This window comes from Theropithecus gelada, chromosome 4 (genome assembly GCF_003255815.1).
Source record: "Theropithecus gelada isolate Dixy chromosome 4, Tgel_1.0, whole genome shotgun sequence".
Taxonomy (NCBI): Eukaryota; Metazoa; Chordata; class Mammalia; order Primates; family Cercopithecidae; genus Theropithecus; species Theropithecus gelada.
The window spans coordinates 33590935-33612593 of record NC_037671.1 but is presented as its reverse complement, the minus strand read 5'-3'; the positions used below and the strand labels follow the sequence as shown (position 1 = coordinate 33612593).

Below are 21659 nucleotides of genomic sequence, written 5' to 3'. Positions count from 1 at the left end.
CCTTTACATGTAATGCAATTATTAATATGTGAGCTCTTATGATGCCATCTACTTTCTGTTTTCTTTTTTGTTTCCTTTGGTTTTTTCTTCTCTGGTTTCTTTTCCTATTTTCCAATGTGTTCCTTAAGCAAGTTTTAGAATTCCGATTTTAAATCAATCATTTTTTGGTGGATCTCATTGTAGAGTTTCTGTGATTTATCTATTAACATAACTTATCATAGTCTACTGGTGCTGACATTTTACCAATTTGATTAAAGTGTAGAAACTTTCCCTCCTTTATATCCCTTTCCACTTCTGCATGTGTAATGTATATTTTTTATTTTCTCTACTTGAATCGAAAACCACATCTGTCAATGTTGTAATTTTTGCCTCAACCATCAAATTAATTTATAAATCAGAAGAAGTCTGTTGTATCTAACCATATTTCTACTCATTTATTGTTTGCTTTTATCCTGATTGTCCAAGATTTCTTCCATTATCATTTCTATTCCAGTTCAAGCACTTCCTTTAGCCCTTGTTTTAATGTAAGTTTGCTAGCATGAAATTCTCTTGATTCTCCTTCCTCTAAGTATGTCATGGCCAGGCGTGGTGGCTCACTTTGGAAGGCCAAGGCAGGCGGATCCCCTGAGCTCAGGGATTTGAGACCAGCCTGGGCAACATGGCAAAACCCTGTCTCTGCCAGAAATACAAAAATTAGCCAGGTGTGGTGGTGTGTGTCTGTAATCCCAGCTACTCAGGAGGCTGGGGTGTGAGGATCACATGAGCCTGGGAGGCAGAGGCTGCAGTGAGCTGTGGTCGCACCACTGCCCTCCAGCCTGGGTGACAGAGCAAGACTCCATTTAAAAAAAAAAAAAAAAGAATAAAATAAGAATGCCATGATAGAACACTTTATAATAATTTTTTACTGGATATACATTCTAGGTTAACATTCCTTTCAGACAATAAAATATCTTGTGCCACTCCTGTCTGGTCTGCATGATTTCTAATGAGCCATCCACTGTCATTTAATTTATTTTCTCCTGTGCATGAGATGTCATTTCTCTCTTGTTGCTTTCGAGATTTTTTTTTTTGGTCTAAATTTCTTTGGATTTATTTTCATTTGGGTTTGCACAGATTCTTGAATTTTTACATTTAAGTCTTTGTCCAAATTTGGAAAATAGTCAATCTTCCTTCAGACACTCTTTGGGCGTCACCCTTTGTCATCTCCCTCTAAGACTCCAGTGACACAAATTTCATACCTTTTGTTATAGTCCTACAGATTTATCAACATGAAATAATACTAAATATTATGAACAACTTTAGAAAAATAAATATGAATGTAATAAATAAAATATTCAAATATACAATGTACTATGCATGTAATGAATAAATTATTCAGAATATACAATGTACTGAAGCTGACAAAGAACATAAAATAGGAAGAGTTCTACATCTCATAGAGAAGGTAAGCGCATTCTGCCGGGCACGGTGGCTCAAGCCTGTAATCCCAGCACTTTGGGAGGCCGAGACTGGTGGATCATGAGGTCAGGAGATCGAGACCATCCTGGCTAACACGGTGAAACCCCGTCTCTACTAAAAAATACAAAAAACTAGCCGGCAAGGTGGCGGGCACCTGTAGTCCCAGCTACTAGGGAGACTGAGGCAGAATGGCGTGAACTCGGGAGGCGGAGCTTGCAGTGAGCTGAGATCCGGCCACTGCACTCCAGCCTGGTCAACAGAGCAAGACTCCGACTCAAAAAAAAAAAGAAAGAAAGTAAGCGCATTCTGTGAAGCTTTCCCAAGACAAAACCCCAGGTTCATCTAGATTCAGTAACTATTTTAAAATATTTAAGGAACAAACAACACTAACTTTATACAAACTTCAAACACATTTGAAAAAAGGAAAAGCACTTGCAGTTATGTTTGATGAGATCTGTGTAAACTTTACTTCAAGACCTGAAGGGAACTCTACAACAAATAGGAATTAAGAGACCAGTAACTCTTATGAGCCAAGTTCTTAAGAAAACATTAGCCAACTGAATTCAGTGATACAAAAGATGGCTACTACATCATGCCCAAGTGGAGTTTATTCCAGAAATGCAAGGTTGTGTGAGCATTTGACAATCCATTAGTGTGATTCACTACATGAACTGAAGGAAGGAGAACACACATGCAGCCACCTGGATAGAGTCATGAAATGTGATTTGACAGAATCCAGCACTTGGCCTTAAGTTTTTAAAAACCTGCTTTCATACTTGTATTAAAAATATATTTCTTAAATCTGGGAAATGATAGCTACCCAGTTGCGCACATTAGTCTCATCAGTGAAATAGAGCTGTCTCCTTCATGTCTGGAGTACTAGAGGAGTTAGGCAATGATAATGGCAAGAAAAATATATGAAAGAGATAATAATTGCATCCAGGTAAAATGGTCATTATTTACTCTTGACATAATCAGGTACTTAAAAAATAAAAACAATAGACAAGTTCACAGATTTAATAAGTAAATTTAAATAATATTGCTGGTTACAAAGTCAGTATTCATTAAACCAATTACATTATTGATAGAGTTTGGATGTTTCTCCCCTCCAAATCTCATGTTAAAATGTAACCTCCATTGTTGGAGGTGAGGCCTGGTGAGAGGTATTTTGGTCGGGAGGCAGATCCTTCATCAATGGCTTGTTGCCATCCTAGCTGTAATTCGTGAGTTGTCACTCGGTTCACACAAGATCTGCTTGTTTAAAGGAGTCGGACTCTTCCCCACTTTCTCTGTGCTCTTGCTCTCACCATGTGATATCCGGGCTCCCCTTTCCTTCCCCCATGATTATTAACTTCCTGAAGCCCTCACCAGAAGCAGTTGCCAGCACCAAGCCTCCTACACAGCCTGCAGAACCCTGAGTCAGTTAAACCTCTTTTCTTTATGAATTACCCAGCCTCAGGTATTTCTTTCTGGCAATGTAAGAATGGACTAACATAATTATGCTCTATCATAAACAAATAGAAAACAAAACCAAGAAAATAATGTTATCGATTTCCTCACCTCTTTGCTTTTTTCCTCTACTTTTTTCAACTTAAATTTGCTTTATTATTATTAAGTTAAAAGTTTACACCTTTGATTTTTACATATTTATCCTTTTAAAATACAGGCATTTAAAACTAAATATTTTTCTCTAAGGACTGCCTTGGTTACATCTCGAAAGTTTTTAAAATTCATTTCAGTATTATTTTATTTAAAATTATTTTCTAATTTCCTTCTGATTTCCTCCTTGACAAGCCACAGATTATTTAGAAATGTATTATTTTAATTCCAAAAATTTGGGCAGTTTTCTCAATCTTACTAATTTGTCATTTGGTAAGATTGTGTTTAGAGAACATACTCTGTATGATTTTATTCTTGTAAAAGTACTTGATACTAGTTTTATAGTCATAGTATTTGTTCTAGTTCATGGATTATCTTTGTGCAATGTAAATAAATAAATATTCTGTAGTTGTCCGATGTTGTCAATTTATGTCAATTACAAATGACAGCTAAGTCAAGATGGTTGAAAGTATTGTTCCTATCTTGATTTCCTCCCTGATCTTTGTTTGTACAAAGCTACAGAGATGTTTGTTGTCTTCTATCTACCTCCCTAGTTCCCACACCACCAGCATGAAGTCAGAAAAAGTTCTGGAAGGAGACTCAGCTGGCAGGGTAAAGTAGATATATATTATTCAGGGAGCCTCTATAGATTGTAATGCAGCACACAAGCCCACAGGGCTGTTTACAACTCAGCAGGTTTGTCCTCACTCCCTCACAATCTCCCTTTCCCAGCCAGGCTCAATCTTCCATCCGTGTTAAGATTTAGTAGATGAGCAAAGAATGAGAGTGGACACTTGTCCCTGCTCACCTAAGTGGAATTCGTTCATCTCTAGAATTTGGAATTTTTATACTTTTTGATGCATGGCTGGTTAAAATTTTAAAAGTAAGATTATTTTCCAGTTTATCCATTTAGTTTAGTCTATGTATCTTTTTGCTCTTATAGTAACAGTGACAATTCTTGTAATTTTCCACCTCCTACTGGCATTATGGTTTATGATTTTTTTCCACTCCATGTTGATAGTCCTACATAATTAACTTAAAGGCCTGAATTTACTTGAAGTCCTTTCTATGGGTATTCCACAGTTTATCTTTCTTCTATTTAAATGTAGAGAATGTTTCTTTTCTCCCCTATTACATTTTTTATATGTCATCATGGACTTATGAGGAAGAATTTATGGAGACTGTAACAACCTAGAGCGGAAATGCTGTATTATCCAAACTACTCACAGGGTTACACCAGTCTATGCTCACAGTGCCCCACACAGCACCAAATGTCATCCTGCAGTGTGCTGTCACTTCACATACTGCATAGATTTTAGGATGTACAAAATTTTTATAATCGAGACAAATTAATCAGTTTTTTCTTTTTGAATTTGGAAATGTTTTTGTTATTCTAAATCGTGGCTCAACAAAAGACCAATTTTATGTCTCCTTGGGCTTATGTAGGATTGTTCTTTAAGACAGATGTTTAGAATGGGATTTTTGCTGTTTTCATCAGCATGTAACAATTGTATTTTGAGTTTTAATAGATATTACTACACTGCCATAACTCAAAATCCTAATATGAGACAGCCTATTCCCTTAGAACCTTCCAAATCCCTGATTTTAAAACAAACTATTGTACTTTCCAATTTTGGAGTGGGAGAAATAGTTTATTACATTGCTGTTTGAATTTGGATTTTTCTGTTCATTGGTGAGTTTGAGCAAATATTTATATATATCGACTATGAGAATATTCTCTTCTATAGTGAGTCTATATCCTTTGCCCAATTATTTATGGCATTTCCAAGAATTTATTTATTGATTAGTTAACAATTTTTCATAAGAAAGTTAGCCTTACGTGATCAAAGTTTTTCCTCTGCGTCATATACTTCTTTTAATTTTGTTATTTTCTTCATGCAAATAAACTAGTAATTTTCTTCAAATATTTTTTCGTTTGTGTCTTCTGGATTTTGTCTTGCCTACGAAGCCTTACTTTTTAAAAAAGAATTATTTTAACAGGTTTACTAAAGCATAATTTCCATACTACAAAATTCACTCATTGTATGTGTAAAATGTAATGATTTGAGTAAATTAATCGATTTGTGCAATTATCACAACAATCTAGTTTTAGAACATTTCTGCCATGTCCAGAATTTCTCTATTTATAGTAAGGTACCTCACCCAATGATCTGCTTTTTGTGTCTATAAATTTATCTTTTCTAGATATTTCAAGAAAATGAAATCATACAACATATAATCTTTATGTCCAATTTCCTTCACTTAGTTAACATTATTGAAGTTCACAAGTTTTGCAGTATGTATCATCATTTTGTTTGTTTTCATTTCTTCTTGTCTTTTTTCATTTATGTAAATTTAAGTACATAAGGTACAAGTGTAACTTTGTTACCTGCATCGATTGCATAGTGGTAAAGTCGGTGTTCCACAGTATCCATCACTCCAATCACACGCATTGTACCCACTAAGTAATGTCTCATCATCCAGAGTGCAAGGGTTGAAATTTGCCTTGTGAAAACTACTCTGATATTCATGGTAGCTCCCCTGCCAGATAAGTCTACTTTTGTCCCCTTTTATTGTTGAATGATATTGCCTTGCCTGGATGTAGTAGAATTTTGTTTATTCATTTACTAGTTGAAGGATATTTGGATTGTCTTCAGTTTGGCTGTTCTGAACACTTGAACACATATCTTTGCAAGGACCTATGTTTTTATGTCTCTTAGGTAGATTCCAGGGAATGAGATTGGTACTAAATCTCAACTCTTTCTGTTTCTAATTCTAGACTCTGTTTTACTAGCATATTTAATAAAAAAAAGAACAGTAACAAATGCATTTTTTAAAGTAAATGTATAGTATGTTTTAGCACCTTACAGAGCTAGTCATTCCTTATTCTACTTTTCTTTCAATAATTTCCCTGGAAAATATGAGAGATCCAAAACCCTGAATTGAGGGTGGCTATCAGGAATGTATAAGCCTTCGTGTGGAAGTTAACTCAAATACTTACAACCTGATAGTACCACAATCTATCATTTCCCTACCCTGAAATCAATCTCTCCTACTCCATCCACCAGTTCTTTATTTTTAAAAATATAAGATTTTGCTCCTTTTCTTCCCATGTGCATCAGGCCCACTCTATAAAGGTTGAATCCTGGCTTGTCTGAGCCCATATGATCACATGGTTATTCCAACGTGTGAGAAAATGGGTACTGAGAACACTCTGGAAACAGTTTAGTTGCTCCTTATAAAGGCACACAGGAAAAAGGAGTATCCTTTTCTTCCCTTTGGGAGTTGTTGTGAAAGAATAACAAACCTAAAGCTGCTGCATGGGTCACCCTACCATTTCAGGAAAGCTGACATACTGTGTGTGATAGAGAGATGAGCTACGAAGTTCCAGGATCGCTGGTGATGCCCCTAGCCTGCTGAGTTGAGCAATCCTGGAGCTGCCCAGCCTTGGATCTATTGGCTATGTGAGATCATGGGTTAAAGAAAAATAAAGCCCACTATATGTAATTTCCTGCTATTAGCAGCAGAACTCATCTTCAATGAAATATTCATTCCACAGATTTTGGTTCTACTTTGTAATTCCACGCCCCAAGTCTCATATAAAATGAGAAAATCATGTCCTCAACTTAGGAATCCTGAGGCCTATTTGTTGCAACTCTATGATCAAACAGAACAGACATAATTATAAGCTTAATATACTGCTATAGGATTTATACTCTTACAGGATTTATATGTACTTGTATTGCTACGTTATGTACAAGTAACATACAACTAAAAATAAGATATGCATAGAAACAACTTTTAATTTGATTGAAAATAACAGTCGTCTCTGACAGTGGAGAAATTATGCTCAAATGATTATTACTTTGAAATAGACCTCTGAATTATGTACTTTTAGATTTGACATTTCATACTGACTCTCAGCTAGAACATAATGGAGAATCCTCCGTCTTCTAAATCTGTCTTTCTCTGAAATCTGTAGAAGTCCTTTGATAACACTATATTATTGACGTCTCTGGAGTGAAACACTATACACTAATTTACAGTTATAAATGCAAAATATTGTAGACCGGGTGAAGAAAGAGTTCTGATTGCCTTGCTGGCTGGTTTCTCATCTCACGTTGGCCGAGTTTGTTTCAGTTGTCATAGACTGTTCTCAGTTTTTATGCATTGCTTTTTTAACCATTAAGTTTACTTTTTTAATTGACAAGTAAAAATTGTATAGTATATTTATGTTGTACAGCGTGAGGTTTTGATATATGCCTGTAGTGTGGAATGTCTAAATCCAACTATTTAACATATGCATTACCTCACATACTCATGATATACACATGAAAATCTTTATTCTATTTGGAAATCATACTTTTTCTTTTCATTTTTTGTCTTTGGAGCCAAATGGACCAGATGATATTTAACTCCATCTTTGTGAAACATTTAATAATGTAATGTGTTTGTGGTACAGGGTGAGTATACAGATGTACAGGAGGCCATAGGGTTTAAGTAAAGGGGAGCACAAAAGTTGAAGATGAGGTGCTGCCATCAATGGTGGGAATTCAGGCCAAGGGCAGGAGCTGAGGAAGCCACAGGGAGGACATTTTCTGCAGTTGCTGAGCCAGTAGCAACCAGGTCCTGAGAAAGCCCTCTCTTGTGGCAGAATAACAGCCAGGCGGGAAAGCTTTTCACCCTGCAAAGCTGGGGCAGAAAGTTTTTCCTTGAATGTGGTCATCTGCACTTCAGCTCAGGAGTCCTGCAAAAGACAGAGGAGAGTGTTGTTTTCAACCTGGCTCTACTAACAGTTTCTTTTCCCGTCTTTCAAGGACTCCGAGGAGAGCACTGCAGGAAGAAGAAAAACAAGTTTCTGAGTCTCCCAGAGCCAATAGTCCCGCAGAGCACAGGCCTTTCCTAAGTGGAGAGGAGGAGTTTTGGTGTAAATTGCCTGATCAGAAATTTGGATCCAAACTAATTCTTTTTTTTTTTTTTTTTTTTTGAGACAGAGTCTGGCTCTGCCGCCCAGGCTGGAGTGCAGTGGCGTGATCTTGGCTCACTGCAAGCTCCGCCTCCCAGGTTCATGCCATTCTCCTGCCTCAGCCTCCCGAGTAGCTGGGACTACAGGCGCCCGGCACCTCGCCCGGCTAGTTTTTTTGTATTTTTTAGTAGAGACGGGGTTTCACCGTGTCAGCCAGGATGGTCTCGATCTCCTGACCTCGTGATCCGCCCGTCTTGGCCTCCCAAAGTGCTGGGATTACAGGCTTGAGCCACCGTGCCCGGCCACTAATTCTTATTATTTCTGTCTCACGCCTTGTCACCTCTAACATCATTCTAGTGTGTCCGGAGTTTGTTCCTCCAGGTGGGTTTGTGGTCTCACTGACTTCTAGAATGAAGCCACGGACCTTCGTGGTGAGTGTTACAGCTCTTAAAGGTGGCAGCGACCCAAAGAATGACCAGCAGCAAGATTTATGGTCAAGAGCAAAAACACAAAGCTTCCACAGCACGGAAGGAGACCTGAGCAGTCTGCCACTGCTGGCTGGGGTGACCAGCTTTTATTCCCTTATTTGTCCCCCCCCCATGTCCTGCTGATAGGTCCATTTTACAGAGTGTGGATTGTTCCATTTTACAGAGTGATGTTTGGTCCATTTTACAAACATCTAGCTAGCCACAGAACACCAATTGGTGTGTTTTTACAGAGCATTGATTGGTGCATTTTAAAAACCTCTTGTAAGAGAATTCTCCAAGTCCCCACCCGACCCAGAAGTCCACCTGGCTTTACCTCTCCTTAGGGAAACCGTATCTGTTTGTAAAAGAGGATTAAAAGGTATTACCTGTTGGCTGAAGTCCAGCGTGTCCTGGGAAAAAGAGGAAAAGATATACACTTAAAAGATATGGAAGCAAATCTGTCCTCCAACACAGATTTCTCTAACACCACAACCCACACCAACCAGGGCAGAAAGGAGCAGAAACAGACCATGTGACCCATGAAGTGTGACGTGTCTGTCACAGGATCCAGTGTAATTGCATTAACCTAGTGGCTCTTCCTTAATTTGCTCTGGGATCTCAAACCAAAGGACCCCTACTTGTTAACCTTCCTCTTGTCTCTGCAGGCCACAAGCTATTATGCCTTGACGTAGTAACCATGCACTAATGATTTCAGGATTAGCAGGACATTGGAGCCGTTTGGGGAAAGAAAAGCTTTGTTCAAGGCCACTCATATACTGAGAACTAACCTCAGCAAAGCCATAGTTCCTCCTCCAGAAAAGCCTATGGAGAGAGCCAGCTCCCAAAGGCCCCTCACCTTTCTGATTCCTGAAGTAGATGAACAGCCCGGCCCCAAGGAAGAGCAGGCCCAGCACAAAGCCCCCAACTCCACTCAGCATCTTGCTCTGTGCAGATTCAGACCGTGCTCCTGAGAGAGGAAGCCAGGTTTAGTGATGTTTATTCCAAACTGAACCTCTTTAATTGAGACTCTAAGATTCAGAGCTTTGAAAATGGGGAAGAAGGCTGCCCCACAAGAACTAAAATAACCAGCCATTTCTGGAGAAAAACAAAGGATTGTAAATCACACTGAACAGTTACAGGGTTCAGACATCAAACTTATCCAAATATTACAGCCTTGATGTAAGGCACGAGTTCAACATCTGATCCACAGAAAGCCTGAGACTCAACGAGGCTAAGTAGTTTGTCTAGAGTGACAGAGCTAATAAAAAGCAGAGCTGAGATCAGACTTCCCTCATGTGAGGTAGGCCCCTACACTTCTCTTCCCAGATCACAATAAATAACTCAGAGCAACAGCATCAGAAACTCAGTCTCAGACCCAGAGACAGGGCCTGGAGCCTGGGGAGAGCGGGTGACCCTGACCTGTGATATCATGGGGAGGTTCAAAAGAGGGACAACCTCTCCTGCCTCACAGGCATGACTGATTCCGCAGGGGGTACAGGTGTTTCTAGAAACTATTACAGGGCTATCCCCAGTGACCTGTACTGATGGAGATGAGAACGTGGAGCAAATGAAAATAGGATGTGGGAGAGGAGAAACCTGACACTCAGGGATTAGCACAGTCCCCTTCTTGGTGGGTGAGAAATGTATGAAGTCAGAAAGCTGCTCACTCCATTGCACTGTGAGAGGGCTGGTCACGCTTGGGTGCTCCACTTGGCAGGTGTAAACCTCTCCACTCCCAGGAACTGTTTCCAGCATCACCAGGGTCTGGAAGGTCCAGTCTCCATTCTGGATCAGGCCTGTGGACACCACCCCAGCCTTCTCTTCCTGGCCGTTCCGGAACCACCTGACTTCAATGCTGCCTGGATAGAAACCATTCACAGAGCAGACCAGGAGGTTGTGGTGCTGCAGGGGCTGGGTCTTTGCAGGATACACAGTCACCTTAGGTTGGACTAGGAGAAAAAATGGTAGAGGGAATGAGTCAGGAAGACAAAGTAAGTCTCCTTGTTTGGCTGTTTGCCTGCTTCTCTGCCAACCCAGGCTCTGACCTTGACCAGCCCTCAGCACAGCTGGCCATGTGACCTCACAGTGTCATCAGCCTGGAATTTAATCTTGATAGTTAGCACCCATTAGATTTGAGAGATGTTGTGAAAAACTGTGTTTGTTTCTTCATAGCTTGAAATTGGGATGCATTGTCAAAGTGTTTATAAATCTTCAAAAGTACAGAGTATAGTAATTAAAACTGATATCTGAGCCAGGTTGCCTGGTTCAAATCCAAGGTCTGCCTTTTACTGGTTGATCCTGGCAGAGTTTTTTGATTCTTCTGTGCTCAACTTTGTCACCTACAATGAAGGATAATTATACTAATTTACCTCTTGGAGTTATATGAGGATTAATGCACATAAAATGTATAAAACAATGACTGAAGATAGCCTTCAATTTATGAGGTCAGAAAACTTCTCACTCCATTCCACTGTGAGAGGGCTCATCACCTGTGGGTGCTCCACTTGGCACCTATTTTTCATTCTTGTACACCATGACAGAAAAATATGATTTAAAGCAATGTAGATAGACAAAGGGACAGAGTTGGGTACATGAGGAAACCGAGTATGAAGTTTTAGGAATACTACTGCCATACTGACACCTTAGAACACCACAGAAATGATTCTGGCCCTGGGAAGGTGGGACAGACAAAAATGATTCTCCAAATTTTTACATTCCTAGAAAAGCATGAGTCCTAAAGCAGAGAGAAGGATTAAGGAACATCATTTTGGTTTTGAAAGTTCTTAGATTTACATTTAGCTGATCAATGAATCTCCCGTGTAAAACAAGCATTATTATTTTCAGGCCTATCATTGTGAAATGATTTTTTTTTCCAGAATGACATTTGGAATAAGGCAGGGTCTGAGACTCATTACTTGGGGTGCTTATGCCCAGGAAAATCCATGACACTAGCAGACTCTCAATACGTACAACTATTTTTTTTTTAGAAGTCAGGAGAAACCTAGAGACAACAATACCATAAAATGTTAGATTTAAGATGGGTTATAAATCATTAATAAAAATTTTGCAATGTATTTTATTAAATAAAAATGTTCAAATTCTTAACATGGAAAAGAATTTTCAAAATCAACATACAAACCACAAACTGGAGCAAATGCTGAATCAAATATCAATAAAGTGTTAATAATCTTACAGTACAAAGAACCCACAAAATCACTGAGAAAAATACTAAGCCTTGAGATATTAGACAGTAGATCATTGTCCGTTCCCTACCAAATACAATAGGGAATTCTTAGAGTGGTAAGTATAATTAATTGGTCAATAAATAGGTCAAAATAATTCAAAAGAGTTACAAATGAAAAAATATAAATTAAAAATTAACCAGAAACATACATTTTCAACTTTTGGAGAATGTCATAATAAAGGTCAACAAAGGAGAAAGTGAGGTGAGTTGTGTCACAACTATTACATATGAAAGAATAATATGTAACTACTAGAAAACTATTAGCATTATAACAAAATAGTAACTGTGTGAAAATTTTAATTCAAAAAGTTAGTTTCACAGTCATTTCTACTATGTAAAAACATACACACTAAAAACAAAAACAAAAAACTAGGAAGAAATTTAGACCTAAAGAAGCTTCAGAGATGCCTCAGAGGTCTCCTCAATTCCCCTAGAAATTAATCTAATGCTTTTACGAACAAACAGCGCACGCTTTTATTTCAGAGATTACATGAAGGGTGTGTGCCAGGGACAGTCTGGAACGGGCCTCCTCACATTATCCCAAACCTTCCTTACCCCTCAGCTCTCCTCCCCTAAACCTTCATCCCAACCACATACTCCTTACACTTCCCTTCCCCGCATCTCTAAGGACCCAGGACAATGAAGGTCTCCTCTCTCTCCAGCCCCCTGCACCCACCTCCCATGTCACCTCCCCACAGAGGCCTCCAAGGATAAGAAGCAGCCCCCTCCTGCCTCCCCTCCTACAACAGACACACAGACACAGACACAGACAAATCCACACTCTACACACACCTGTGCCCTCAGAACTGCTTGCTCGGGATTGAGAGGATTCTAAATGCTCACAGATGGCTCTCTCTCTCTCTCTCTCACACACACACACACAGACACACACACAGATTCCCAGCTCACAGGGACCCAGGCCCCGTCCCCGCCGCGCTCACCTCGCCGCTGCACTGTGAAGCTCTCCACAATCCGGTAGTTGTGTCTGCAGTAGGTGTCCACCGCGGCCCGCCTCTGCTCCAGGTAGTCCTTCTGGCCGTTCCAGTACTCGGCGTCAGGCCGCCCCAGCTCCGTCACCGCCCGGAACTCCCCCACGTCGCTGTCGAAGCGCACGTTCTCCTCTTGGTTACTGATGTGTCTCTGCAGGAACCGCACCCGCTCCGTCCCATTGAAGAAGTGACACTCACACTTAGCCTGCTCCAAGAAACGTGCTGCGGGGACGCGAACGATCCGGTCACACGGGCGGCCTCCTGAGAAGACACTGACAGCGACGCCGCCTTCCGGGGCTCCCTGGGCGGGGTACGGGCACTGGGAACCTTAACCCGCCCCACCCGCACCGCCCACCCCCAGCAGCCCAGGGGCTCATCCTCCGTCTTCCTGAGGCGAACGGGGGCCTGGGGGACCAGGCGGGAAAACCCCTTCTTATCCCCAGTCTTTTGGAAACCTCTCCCTGCCTCCAGCCTGTTCTGGAGAACTCAATGCAGGAGCTGGAGGAGGATCCGCCCAGCACCGCAGCCCGCGCCGTCTACTCCTGGGAGCCTCCACCCTAAAGACACTCTGATCCTTCTCTCATCCCACAGGCTTTACTGGTTCCTTCAGCAGCACCCACCGCCTTCACCCTGTGAACACTTCCTTAGTGAGGACCTTGTGCCAGGCCTGCGCTGCCTCTAGGAATCCAAACAAGGGAAAACAGACCTCTCCACTCTGCTGGGGGAGCTTAAAGAGCAGGGAAAGTCATGGACAAAAACCAAACACACAAGAGCTTAGACAGGAATAAGAAATGTCAGAAGTGTGGAGTTCTAGAGCAGAGAATAATAGGATGATCTCAATTACATTAGGGTGCCAGAGAAGGACCCTCTGAAGAGTGACAGTTCAGATGGGACTTGACAGGTTAAGCCGGTGTGAGCGAGGGGGCAGAGTGGAGCCTGTGTGTGCGTTTGGACAAAACGGGGGAGACACATTTCAGGTTTAGGAAATCCCATGTACAAAAACTTGAATTGATGAACTTCTTCAAGAAACTAGAACAAAGTTCACTAAAGCAGAGAGGCTGAGGGAAAGGAGGGTAAAAGATTAGACTGGATAAATCACAAGAAGCCAGGTATTTAAAAGCCTCGTGGGTGGTGTTAGGATTTTGGATTCATACTAAAGACAATGGGAAAGCATCAAAGAGTTTTAAGGAGAATAAAACCATGATCCCGGTAAATGTCCACAAACCTTCCTTTGCATTTCTAAATCCACAAAGCTCAGAAATTCAGTTAAAAAAACTTGTTTCCGCAACTCATTTAGCAAATCTCATCTGATGAGGGTAAGTGGTCAAAGGTGTCTCAGAGCTCTTATTGGTTACAAGTGCTTCTGTAGTTTCAATACATATAAACATACGTACATATATGTGTGAAAATATACACATATATAAAACACTGTATATATTTTTGATGCTTTTGTCTTTATGTCTGAAGTGTGAAAATGACAAAAATTACTTTAAAATAACCCTGTGGGTAAAAGTGAAATGAATAAGTAGAAGCATTTTACATTGTGAATCATATCAAATGTAGAATCACTACAGAAATCTGAGGCATGTTAGTGAGAAATAACTTCAGCAGCATGACTATTTATGACTTAACAAGGGCAAGTTGTTGAAAGTTAATAGAGATAGTGATGACTGACGACTCATGAAAATGTTGAAAAATATTGCATAAGGCAAAAACTAAATACTAAACTATTGAGCTTGCATTGACTAAATGGATTCAAGAAGAAAGTGGTTGAATTTATGCAACTGTTTAATTTTTTATAATGAAACAAGCAAAAATAAACCATCAAAAACTAAACTGTGTGTTGACTGTAAAACAGATGTGAGTCTAGAATTTTCAGAAAGAGCACAGTGTGAAGCAGTGCTCTCAGCCTCAGCACTATTGACATTTTGGACCAGATAATTCTTTGTTGATGGCAGAGGCTGTTCTGAACATGTAGGTTCTCTAGCAGTGTCCCTGGCTTCTACTCATTAAATATCAGAAGAAACCCCTGTTGTGACAACCAAAAATTGTTCCAAACATTGCCACCCCCAAGGATGATGGGAGGGAAGGGAGGGGTGGTGAACTATCCCTGGGTAAGAACCACAGATGTGAACCATCTGAAAAAATCTGTGTTCAACAAGGTACTATTAATTATGGAGCAGCTGAGAATTGCATTGAAAAACATTTGTTGACAATCTGGGTCCTACCTAAAAAGAATATTTTGTAGAATTCTGGTCCCAATACAGTGCTGTCTTTCCAGAAAATGAACTTGATGAGAACCAAGATTTAATGATTTCCTTGCCTTACCAAGCAGTCACTAATCATATCATTTATCATTCACATCATATTTTTTCTTAATTTCTCTACCATTGGTCCACTAATTATCTGTAGTAATGAATCACAACCACAGCTCTTTTATTCCCACTTAATGTCCCAACTAACTCATGTCTTTCAGTCTCCCACTCCCAACAATACTAGCAGGCATCAAATGACCAGCCTTGGCCAGAGGCAGAACTCTTGGTTTTGTAGTCAAGTCCCCTCAGAAAGGGAGAAACCAAGAAAATGACATTCTTATACAGACAGTTTCAAAAAATGAGCAGGTCCCCAGACTGTGAGCAAGACCTGCGGAAATCTCCCTTTGCCCTTTAGAAACGATGGCAGAGAGGTGTGGAGCCTGTATCAAACAATGCCTATCTTTTTATCCCTAAATTGTCTAAGCACTTTCTTTATAGAGAGAAAGCTAAAAAATAAACGTGTGGAGTTGCTGTCCCCGTGGCTTGCATGGTTAGCACAGTAATCCATGTCCATGTGTCCCACTTAGGGTTGACAGATTTGGCAAATAAAACCAGAGGATGCCCACTTAAATTTGGATTTCCAATAAATTATGATGGTGTATTTGAAATTCAGATTTAACTAGGAGCCTGTATTTTATTTGGTAACTCTAGCCCACCTTGCTAGTCAAACCTCAGAAGAAGGAGTGATTTAATACTTCCTTGTGGTCTTCAACACATGACCATTATAGACATACAGAACTTTTAAAATGATAAATGCAAAATGAATGAAAGTTTCTCCTATACATGGGAACTAGCAGCCCTTGCATCTCTGTCCCCACTCTAAGAAACAACCTGGTACATATGAATATCAGAAATTCTGTCATTATCAATAATTCAGACACAATCAAATCACTACTCACTAATGACAGACAAACTCTCAAACTCTAGAATCAGAAAACCTGAATAAAAAACATGATCTCTTCTACTTGGGTCAATTTTTACCAACCGTAAGCCTTTTCGTAACCTATCAAGTGCATTTAATAACAGCGTAATCCTCACAGGATTACTGTTAAGTGTAAAATTAAATGATGACTCTTCTGAGCACTGATCACACTCAAATACATTCCCATTTTAACTTTTATGATCCCTATAACTGCAACTCACATTATTTTTTGTATTCCTTAATTCTAAAGCAATTAATATCTTCATCATGATTTTGTAATTGTCTTTTGTTCTTCTATTAGTTTCATAAAGAATTGTCATTCTGAAAACATAGGGCAGAAACACTGGTTTATGTCTAATAATGCAGTATACCTGAACAAATCTCACACAAAAGAGATCTGCTGACATAGGAGAAAGGGACTTTCTATATGCTCAGATTTAAACTGTAATCTGATTTCCAGCACTACACTTGTAATACTGGGTTTTACTTATAACCTCTCAATTTTAGATTCCAGAGATGTATGTTTTTAAATACCACAGATGCAATAGGATCATTATTGAAATTGAATGCTGAAATTCATAGGCCTGGTACACAGTCACTGCAAAATGTTACATGGCATATACTGATGGCGACCGGATTCATTTTATTCATCACTCCATTCTCATGACCTAGAGTAATAATTGGTATATTCTATGCCACTAATAAATATTCGCTGTGTGAAATACTGGCTCTGTGAAATATTGGCTGTGTGACATTTGCATGAGCAGTCATCATTGCACGTAGGGGCTCTCTGGTATTTCCTTGCTAATAATGACTGAGCATCCCTGGTTCACAGGTCCTCCTCCGTCTCTTCAGCTTTTTTAACTTTTTCCTTTAGATTCACCTGGCTCCCTGAACCCAGAGCACAATCCTTCCCTGAAGTTCTCTACTCAAAATAGTCAACCTTAACCTCGTCCTCACTTCTACTTACTTTTCAAATGGCCCAATCCAGTTTCCTCCCTGGATACTCCATTGACTGCAAATATCAACTCCACCAAACCCAGCACTTGCTTTTCTGTCACATTCTCACTTCCCCTTCCTCTTAGTGGTACTCACCACAATTGGCCTCTCCCTTCTCCTTGAAAAAAAATCTATTTTCCTTGACTTACACGCATTATGTTTTCTTGGTTTTTCTCCAACATCCCTGGGCTCTTTCAGCCCCCTTTGCTGGCCTGTGCCCTCTTCTTTTTTCTCCCCNATCCCTGGGCTCTTTCAGCCCCCTTTGCTGGCCTGTGCCCTCTTCTTTTTTCTCCCCACAATCCATCTCCCTGTGTAACCTCTTCTAATCCCTGGGATTTAACACACTACACGTATTGATGCAGCCAAGATAAATATCTGAAGCCCTAGCCTACCATGAGTCTCTTAAATGCCATTGACCTTCTGATTGCTCCAATAAATGTCAATCAATCATCTCAAATTTAAACAAAACTTTTATTTCCAACCACCCATGTCAAATCATTTCCTCCCATAGTTTTTCCTATCTCAATAAACAACACTACCGCCCACTTATTTGTGAAAACAAAATCCTTAGGAATAAACTTGGTTGTTCCACCCCCTTTACAGTAATTCATTAACAAGCTAAGCAAAAATACATGCCAAGTCTGTCCACTTTATCGTTTTAACCGTCTTTATCAGTAACGCACTCCATGAAGCCACAAGCCTGTTTTCCCTGGAGAATTTCCTGCTGTGCTCCTAAATAGTCTTCCTAACCACTTGTGAACCGCAACAATCCAATCCCCACAGAGTCGCTAGAATTAGTTTTAAAAATTGAATATAGGCCGGGCAGAGTGGCTCATGCTTGTAATCCCAGGACTTTGGGAGGCCAAGGCCAGTGGATCACGAGGTCAGGAGATCGAGACCATCCTGGCTAACACGGTGAAATTCCATCCCTACTAAAAATACAAAAAATTACCTAGGTGTGGTGGCCTGCGCCTGTGGTCCCAGCTACTTGGGAGGCTAATGTCGGAGAATCACTTGAACCCAGGATGTGGAGGTTGCAGTGAGCCGAGATTGTGCCACTGCAATCTAGCCTGGGCAACAGAGCAAGACTCCATCACACACACAAAAAAAGTTGAATATAAATTGACTCTCCTTGTAACCATACAGTAGCTTCTCATATCTATTTAGATAAAATTCAATCTGGGCACAGTGGCTCACGCCTGTAATCCCAGCACTTTGGGAGGCCAAGGCAGACAGATTATCTGAGGTCAGGAGTTAAGACCAGCTTGGTCAGCATGGTGATACCCCATCTCTACTAAAAATACAAAAAATAGCCAGGTATGGTAGTGGGTGCCTGTAATCCCAGCTACTTGGGAAGCTGAGGCAGGAGAATCACTTTAGCCCGGGAGGCAGAGGTTGCAGTGAGCCAAGACTGCACCATTGTACTCCAACCTGGACAACAAGAACGAAACGCCATCTCAAAAACTAAATAAATAAATAAATAAATAAATAAATATAAATAAACATAAAATAAAACTTAAATTTTTTACCTTGGACATCAGAGCCTAATATAATGAGGCTCCTGGCTTCCTCTCTGTGTCCTACCTCATCTTCTGCCTCTCCATTTTCTTGCTTTCTCTACATCAGCCCCTCCAACCTTCTTTCTCTCCCTCCATATAATTTCCTACAACTGGGCTTTCCCCGGATTCGGTCTCCCTAGAACTTTCGTCCATTAGATCTTCACAACTGTCTTCTTATTTTGTTGTCTCAGCTGAATGTCACTTTCTCAGATAGAGCTCCCTAAACATATGAACTAAAGTAGGTGAATCCACTTCTCTCTTTCCACAAACCTGATGTCTTTTCTTCAGTGCACTGTGACTCTCTAACATCTTCTTCTTTGTTAAATGCTTATTGGGTTAGTGTCCATCTCCTCTACGCTTGTGTAACTTCTGTGAGAGTAGGGACCCTCTCTATCTTAATCAAACAGAATGATTTGAACCTAGAATGGAGCCCAATACACAGTAGCTGCTGAGAAAAAGAAGCGTGGTTTACATGAATAAACCAGGGTATGGGAACTGATCACTGCGGGCATCCTGGAAAGCAAGAAGGGGCTCAAGCTCCAGCACTCTTTCATTTTGATGTCACACTAGACCCCTTCTCCTCCCAGTGAGAAATACAGGCAAACTTCTTCTTTCTCCTTCTTCTAGTTGGAAGAAGAATTCACAGTTAAAGAAACAGTGATTTAAGAAAAAGAAATTTTTTTTTTTTTTTTTTTGAGACGGAGTCTGGCTCTGTCGCCCAGGCTGGAGTGCAGTGGCCGGATCTCAGCTCACCGCAAGCTCCGCCTCCCGAGTTCACGCCATTCTCCTGCCTCAGCCTCCCGAGTAGCTGGGACTACAGGCGCCCACCACCTCGCTCGGCTATTTTTTTGTATTTTTTTAGTAGAGACGGGGTTTCACCGTGTTAGCCAGGATGGTCTCGATCTCCTGACCTCGTGATCCACCCGTTTCGGCCTCCCAAAGTGCTGGGATTACAGGCTTGAGCCACCGCGCCCGGCCAAGACATTTTTTTATTAAGAGTCATCTCTTTTTGCCTGGACACGGTGGCTCACATCTATAATCCTAGCACGTTGGGAGGCCAAGGCAGGAGGATTGCTTGAGTCTGGCAGTTTAAGACCAGCCTGGGCAACATGGCAAAATCTCATCTCTACCAAAATTACAAAAATTAGCTGGGCGTGGTTGCCTGCCTGTATTCCCAGCTACTCTGAAGCCTGAGGAGGGAGAATTGCTTGAGTGTGGGAGGCAGAGGTTGCAGTGAGCCTCGATCGCACCACTGAGCTACAGCCTGGGTGACAGAGCCAGGCCCTATCTCAAAAAGAAAAAAATTATCTCTTTCAATGGATCTCATAGTGCTACAGATCTGTGCAAGCTTTAGAGATTTCTGGAAATGATGACAACATAAATGGGCAAAAATAGAGAGAAACTGGAGGAAGAGGTAAGTACACATGGCTAATTAAGGAAAGCTGAGAGCATGATGGGTGAACCCATGAAATTTAGTACAAGACACCAGTAAGACAATGAGTTCCCAGGACTTTGCTCATTGACTTTCAACCCTATGAGATGTGGACAATGTCCACATTGTCTCGGTAACTCCACTCAGAGTATATAGTTTGAACCTTAGGAAATTTCTGATATTTCATTATTTTTGACTTACAAAACTAGAATTTCATATAATTTATACTACGTTAGTTAAATCTCTTCTGTCATGTCCAGTTAGTTCATGTAGGAGATGTAGGAGAAACAAGCATAGAAAGGTTAAAAAAGATTCATAATAAACACTAACCTGGGCCAGTTTTTCAGAGGATGCCTTAAGTTCTTTAGGCACCAATCATAAATGCTCTGTATCTGCAAGGTGACTCCAAGTACTGAAAGATCTCAGCTTCAGTTCCAGGGATTTTTCCCCATCAGAAAGAAAGAGCACTAAGTATAACTTCTGTCGGAGAACCTACATACACTACAGGGATACAGGCTTTATAAACATTGGAGTTCAGAAAAAAAAAAAAAAGAAAGAGATAATGAGGAGGCCACTGGGTCCATCCTCACATATGAGGAAGAGGGGCCAACACCAAAGGTCCTGTGGAGGACATAACCCAGGATCGTCTAGGAGAGTTCCTTTGAATTCCCTTGACTCCCACAAAATTTTCAGTAAGAACCTCATTTTGTCTGACATAAGTTAACATAATAAAGGGAAGTGCTGTATGTGGAATTTATTGTAGCATCTTTATTTCTAAATCCTCTAAGGACCCTGAGGAAATGTGATGCAAAGGTTTTATTGGTGGAGATTTTAGTAGAAATGACCTGTATGGAGGCCCCTTACACAGTCTCATGGAGAGGGCAAGTAGCCAAGCTCCTTTTGTGGAAGAAAAAATTGGGGATCCCGTGATAAAGATGAGCAATCTCTGAAGAAAACATCACAATTTCTTAAGGGACACGGCCTGGGCACAATGTTAACAAAACTCCCTATTTTCCCCACCCCATAGTAGCTCAGCACCTGCAATGTGCACTTACGTCGGGTGTCCCCAGCCAAAGCCAGTGGGGAGCTCAGCACCATCAGTGTCACTGTCAGAGCTGCCATGCAGGAGCCTCCAGGGAGCTTCAGACACACCATGCTGGAGAACAGGACAGGACCAGGGTCCAGAGGAGCAGACAAGTCTCACTCAGGGAGAACTATGACCCCCCTCCACCCACATTCCAAATTATAGGAAGGAACTTACTGATTTCCTTGCTCCTGGATTGGGTAGTCTCGTATGGGAGAACCAATCAGCATCTGAGTTCAATAGCATCATCAGTCGCTGGTCAGAGATTCAGTATGAAGGTCCTCTTCTGAAACAGAATTTCCTTCTTTAAAGGATTGTTTTAATTTAGTACCTGAAAGATTTGAAGCAGTTGCGTGTAAAACACTTTAATTGGGGCGCTATTTTTAGCCAGCTCTGTGCTGGTCAATGATGTGTTCACAAGTTGGAGCCTTGTAAGAGCATTCATTTCCCACTTGACAACAGAAGTATTTGCAGGAGTGAGTGTGTGAGTGTGTTTAGGAGTAAAGAATATAGAGAGAACATGGCTGCAAATCAGGAGACCTTTTATCTGGTCCTTATTGCACTATATCTTAATGTTGTAGATTTGGGAAAATTACTTCATGTCTCACAGTTGACATGAAGGCAC

The 21659-nt window shown here is 40.7% G+C and overlaps 1 protein-coding gene across 4 annotated transcripts; it reads right to left on the bottom strand.

Annotated features, from left to right (window-relative positions):
* Positions 1-6112: 6112 nt before the first annotated feature.
* LOC112622413 (HLA class II histocompatibility antigen, DRB1-1 beta chain-like) lies at positions 6113-21212 on the bottom strand. 4 transcript variants are annotated; one of them, XM_025382046.1, is made up of 6 exons: positions 21006-21206; positions 12676-12984; positions 10158-10439; positions 9347-9457; positions 8877-8900; positions 6113-7804 (listed from the first exon to the last, which is right to left on the bottom strand). In XM_025382046.1, the coding sequence occupies exons 1-6, from the start codon at positions 21103-21105 to the stop codon at positions 7791-7793; spliced, it is 840 nt and encodes a 279-aa protein (XP_025237831.1). In that variant the 5' UTR covers positions 21106-21206; the 3' UTR covers positions 6113-7790. The 4 variants fall into 4 exon arrangements, with proteins under 4 accessions (XP_025237831.1, XP_025237832.1, XP_025237830.1 ...); XM_025382047.1 differs by having other exon boundaries at positions 12676-12945; positions 21006-21150; XM_025382045.1 differs by lacking the exons at positions 6113-7804; positions 8877-8900; positions 9347-9457 and having other exon boundaries at positions 9768-10439; positions 12676-12945; positions 21006-21212.
* Positions 21213-21659: the final 447 nt, after the last annotated feature.